At 41.6% G+C, this 6,000-nt stretch overlaps 1 protein-coding gene across 1 annotated transcript in view; it reads right to left on the bottom strand.

Moving 5' to 3' along the window:
* Positions 1-361: 361 nt before the first annotated feature.
* The window catches only part of Slc12a1 (solute carrier family 12 member 1), an 82,782-nt gene continuing 77,143 nt past the window's right edge, over positions 362-6,000 (bottom strand). The window contains exons 25-27 of the mRNA XM_051144538.1: positions 3,581-3,716; positions 1,862-1,929; positions 362-695 (exon numbers count right to left, since the gene is read on the bottom strand). Coding sequence (XP_051000495.1) covers positions 560-695; positions 1,862-1,929; positions 3,581-3,716 — 340 coding nt within the window. The 3' untranslated portion in view covers positions 362-559. The remainder of the gene's footprint in view (positions 696-1,861; positions 1,930-3,580; positions 3,717-6,000) is intronic.

Genomic DNA, 6,000 nt, shown 5'->3' with positions numbered 1-6,000 from the left:
CTGCTGCATTAAATAAGCCTTATTTAGGTAACTGCTTTGAACACTTTGTAGGCTCTAGTCCTTCTTAAAGTTTTCCGTTATTGATTTTTACATCTTCATAAACTTCTCAGGAGGCCAAGCGGAATCATGCCACTGACCCAGCGGGTCTTCCTGTGATAGCCGCCTGCCGTCACTATACCAGCCTGCCAGTATACACTGATGGAGATCCTGCTGTGGGCCTGAGGCCTGCACCACGGTCATGCAGCAGGTGCCACAGAAACAAAAGATTAAATTTGCCTGGAGCTCGCATCCAGATTAGCACATCCCGTAAGCATGTCAGCCAAGTCTTAATTTCTTGCTTACCAGAAACAATAGAAAAGTGTTTTTTCTAGGAGTGTCGTGGCTTTCAGTGTTTCTTAAATGATGGGGAGAAAACTCTCATTAATAATAGTTTTTTAAGACAAAATTTATGTAGAATCAGATAAGCTAGTCTCCAGAGGTTTGTGTATTTATGGATGAGGCTTTACACACAAAGTACCAGGTGTGTTTAACAATTACAATATCTCTCATCTTTTGTGCTTTAAGAGTAAAATGTCAGGACATTTTTGTGATTTCCTCTAACCAGTAACACAGGAGGCAGGTTCTTGGTCAGAACTTCTAACCACGCCATGTACAGCAAATCCGATATTGATCCTTTTCTCGCCACTGGAAGGCTCCTGATGACATGGAAGAAGAATTACAGACAAAGAGAAAGTTACAGCCAGCAGGAACACTACCTGCACATCTGAGTTAGCAACAGCCAACAGCCTGAAAGGTTTATCATGCTCCCTCAGATAACAGCACTTCAAGGGATTTTGAACACAGAACTTAAATGGATGCATTTTCCAGATAATGCAAACGTCTATAATGAGAAAATGGCTTAATATTTTATACTGACAAAAATAAAATTGGAACTTCTGATTTTTCTTGTTTTGGCTTTTCGAGACAGGGTTTCTCTGTGTAGCCTTGGCTGTCCTGGACTCTTTGTAGACCAGGCTGGCCTTGTATTCACAGTGATCCACCTGCCTCTGCTTCCCCGAGTGTTCAGTATTAAAGGCGTGTGCCACCACGCCCTGCTCTGATTTTTCTTTAAATAAAGAATTTAATCAAAATATATTCACCCACTGGACAGAAGTTACTCTTTCTTCCAATATCTCCTACTGGGGATGGGGGCATTAGAAGTGGCAGTCTTCCAGGACACACTATGCTTTAAGATGTGTATATATATATATATGCATTCACATGCAGGTCAGGTCATGGGGTAAAAATGAAATAGTTGGACATTGTCTCATTCCTAGCACCAGTCTTCAGTTCTTGAGAAATATTTTCAGTAGGCACGTTCCTAACATTAGTAAGACTATGGAATAAAGAATGAAAATGGAAAAGCTCATGGTCTTTCATCTTTGGTGACAGCCCTGAGAGTCAGCCATGGGCACACCCATCTCAGGAGCATAAACCCAGGGAAGATGCTTGTGAACCCCAAGGCTCACTTGGGATATTGGGAGGAAATTTCAGAGGTCCAGCCTTCCGGAGCCTGGTCCATATGGGACCATAAGGGTAACTACAATCCAACATGGACACATGCTCCCTGTCACATGGGTGTTGTAGGACTGCTAGAAAGTTCAAATAAGTCCCGCTTTAGTTCTCAGGACACCATCGTCCCTGTCTTAGGGTGACATTTATCTTCCTTCACTGACTAAACCCCCACATGGTCCAATCTATCTTAAAAACAACTCTTCCCACTGGAAGAACCATAGGCCTTTAGTCTGATCAGCCCACTCATCACCCCCACCCCTTCTCCTACCTATCTTAACGCTACCCCCCGCCCCGCGCCGACACTCACAGCACGATGAGGTTGGCGGCTCTCGAGTGTTCCTGTAAGAGCTCATTCAGTCGAACTTGGCGGTAACTCTGCGGATAGAGTTTAGACTGGGCTGAGTGCAGATCTACCAGAATTGTGAATGAGAAGTTCTCTTCTCTCCTCAAGTCATGGATAAGCAGAAGATATCATTTTTAAAAGTCATTACTAAAAATAAATAGGCTTTACCTTTAAACACTAAGATTTAATGGAGAGCTTCACGGGTCATTTTAGAACTGTAAAGAGAGCCTGTATTGCCACTGTGATGTGGTGGTTTATTAGATTCTAGGGGTGTAGAGCTAATAGGACCGATGGCAAAATCAAAAAAGACCAGAAGAGAGAGTTTGGGAACAGGCTTCCATTTGAAGAAAACTAACTGAATCTTGCTGTTCCTGTGAGAGCCTAAGAGGACAGGTTCTGTCCTACTTAGTTTTCTTTAAGCTCCCTGACAGTATTAATATGGGACTGGTTCCAAGTAAAAAGCCACCAGGAAACACACTGGTAAAATCATTTTACAGTGAGGAGAATAATACTCAGTTTTGTGTTTCACTGGTTCAGAACCAACCCCAGATGTCTGAGTTGCTTAATTATGTGCTTTGTCTCTGTTAAAAACTGGGCACTTAATCACACGCACAAAGTATTTCAGCTTTGTTTTCACTAATGCTGGAAGGGTTTGATATTTACTTGCTCTAAGTTTCCCAGCTCACATCCTACTAATACAGTCTATTTGTGTTTGTAGTTTATAAGCTCTTGTGGCCCTTGTCCTTTTAACATCCAAATAAGATGTTGAGTTTTGTACTTAAATCTGCATCCCTGTTTCTTTCATTATCACTACTACCCTCCACTTCAGTTGAAGCTTCGGCCAGAGAGAAACTTCTGGCTGTTCTCTGTGCCCCTCAGGCTGGCCTGGGGTTTCTGACTGTTGCCTGAGCCCCCAGAGTGCTTGGATGAGAGGCTGTTATGCTGTCTAGGAAGGCTCATCGTTTTACAGCCATCACACAATGTGTGCCAGATGCAACGTACACACACACACACACACATGTACACATGCACACATGCACACGCACACACAAGCACGCACGCATGTGCACAGAGAAACACACGCCTATTTTATTAATCATGTATGTGTGTGTGATTTATTTGTGAGTGCTCTAGTGTGCTTGTAGATGTCAGAGGACAACTTTTTACAAATCTATTTTCTGCTTCCGCAGTGGGACCTGCGGACTAAACTCAAGACACCTGAGGAGCTATCTTGCTAGCACCAAATATAATATTTGTATTTATTATTCCAAACAATACATCATAGTTTTCTAGAGATGTTGTTAGTTAGTTTTTCACAGCTATGTTTAGCAGGTTAAAAGGCTTCACTGCTGTTTAAATTGTGGGTCAATTTACCTTTATCCATATTGCGTGCTTGATGATGAATTATTTCAGATTAATAAAAATAAATTTCAAAGGAGACCTCACAATATGGACCAATAGCTTGTTTTGTTAACTTAAAATGGGTTATTTTTCTTTAAAAAAATGAAAACATTTTTAAAATGATTATATCTAGTAATATGAATGAAAAGCTCTTGAAAATGCAGGTGCCCAGGATGCTGGGTAAGGCAGGTCGACCAGATGTGCCATTTTTGAAATCAACCATTGTTTCCTCTTTCACCTAATTAGACAATAAAGTGAAAACTAAGGAAGACAAGCCCTTACCTTTTCCTTGACTGCTTCCAGTTCTGCATCTGTAATTTTCCATGGACTTTCTCTTTTTAATTTCTCAGCAGTGGTCAAATCTTTGTGGCTTTCATGGAGCCGATAAGGTTCAATCATCTCTTCAAAGACTTTCCAGCTGAAATTGGAATCATAAAGGAGGCCTCACAGTGGGGAATGGAATCATTATTTCACAGCTGAGCAGTATGCAAATCTTTTAAGAGTCATCCTTGTAGGGAACTTACTGTGAGGGGAAACCAATGGCACAGCACTCCCTCTGTAGCTGAGGCAAGCATTTGGTGTATTTGAGGCCTTGTTAGTTTTCAGGGCTCATCAATATTATTAATTCACAAACACGTAGATGGTAATTACTCCACAGATATGGTTTCTGTTAGTGTAGTTAAAGACCCTCTTATGCTGTAGACACTTAAGCCCACATCTGAGTCTCCATTTGCTTCTTATGCGGATCAGTGGGAACCATCCATCAGATCCTGGGAGATGACCTTTATTCTCTGCAAGCTGGGGTCCCTCACCTGCAGTCAACTAACAACTCCCACTGCTGCCAGAAGCCTTTTGGGCAGACAGGAAAACAGCCTGGGCTCCCACCACAGGCTTAACAGTTCTAGCGCAGAAACGTCTGCTGAAAATAATGGTGTCCTTGTCCTGGTGTTTGATGTTGCTGTCTGAGATTTTCAAATGACTATTATTCATGTTTGTGTTAAGCGAGACGACAAAAATCAATAACACTTAATGCCTAAAAATCCGAGGCCATCTTAGGGCATCTAAAAATAAATCATTGAGGAGAAAGCGAGAAGCAGTATGTGAGGGCTACGGAGCATTTAAAAATTGCAAGGAGCGTCTCATCCTTGTCTTCCGTGATAATCTCCTAAGATTTATTCTTCAAACCGTAGCACAAAGTAAAGCTTATAATTTATGGAAGGAGTTGTTTTCAGAGTTCTGCTTAAGAAGGTCTCAACCATAAATGATTCTCTTTAGTTTTATATAATTTAGATTACTTACAATTTAGTAACCTTGGGATGAATGATAATTAGAATCTGTACGCTTTTGGGTTAAGAAATTAAAATACGAAGTGATGAGTTTAATTATCTCATCAGTTGGCCTGATTTAGGATTTGCAGATAAAAGTGCAGAGATTACAAAGGAGCAAAATTGTCTCCACCAGTAAGCCTTGCTTAAAGGACTGAAGAGCTACTGAATGCGATAGATTTCTATTGTGCTGACTCACATTGCAAGTGGGGAGAGGACAGATAAGCTAGAGGACTGATGTGCCCCTATTATTCTCTCAACAATACTTTCATTTGCTGTTACTTCCAACAGTGTCAGCCTTTAGAGGGCTGTGATGGCAATCAGTAAGAAACAGGGTCTGGCCTCAGAACCTGGATTATTGCTCTGGCTCTTCTATTGTCTTCAGGATAGCTAACCTAGCCTATGGAAGGGAGTGACAATGGCCACTGGGTGCTTTGTGAGAGCCAGAGTGATGGTGTGGATGAAGTGGCTTGGGGAAGGGAGGCAGCACCGAGCTGACCAGCCCCAGAACTTGGTCTCCATATGGAAACTGCGATTTAAAAGTCCACATGTTCTTATTTTGGTAGAGACAGTTTCTCGGCACCTCATCTAGAGTCTGGCTAGAAAGCACAGCACAAAAATGATTTCCTATGGAAGCAGAGGTGGAGGGCTGGAGAGATGGCTCAGCCATTAAAGGCTAGGCTCACAACTAAAAATATAAGAAACAGAGGTGGAGTGGAAATTTGTGGTTGTTTCCACAGTATCTATGGTGAGAACTATTCCATCTATAGAATCAATGAACTCCAGCACATTTCTATGCTTTCTGCAAGGACTGAGTAAAACTCAAAACAGTTTTGAACCAATACACACTCAGCATTACAGTGCCTACCATGAATGGCCCAGTGGTTCAGGGGACAATGAATTCTGAATGGAGCTCAAGACCTGACTTCAATGACTAGGGAGAGCCACCTTTTCTCCTTCTGAATACACAAGAACAAGTATGTAGTCCTACCTGTTATTGCCAGTCACCTTGCTTTTATAATCTAAATAAACTTCGATTAACAGCTTTATACCAGAACATAGAACAGGAAGAACGAAAGAGAATCTGCCCTTTGTTATAAAGTTTATTTTCTAGGTCATTTAACTGAAAGCCAGCCTACACTTGTACTTAATTGTGTGTGACAATGATTTTTGTCTTCTAAATCACTGTGAGGTTTTTCTCTCACTTGCATTTGAAGGCATACCAAAGGACACTACGCTGTGAGGAAGGAGGCTGTCTTGGCTCATCCCTCCATTGATTTCTTATCCCCGAGGTGGCCCTTGTCTGTCCCAGTCAGCTGCTCTTGTTTTTTTTTTTTTGTTTTGTTTTGTTTTGTTTTTGTTTTTCAGGACAGGGTT

Source organism: Acomys russatus, chromosome 4 (genome assembly GCF_903995435.1).
Source record: "Acomys russatus chromosome 4, mAcoRus1.1, whole genome shotgun sequence".
Classification (NCBI taxonomy): Eukaryota; Metazoa; Chordata; class Mammalia; order Rodentia; family Muridae; genus Acomys; species Acomys russatus.
This window is presented reverse-complemented; position numbering and strand designations above follow the sequence as displayed.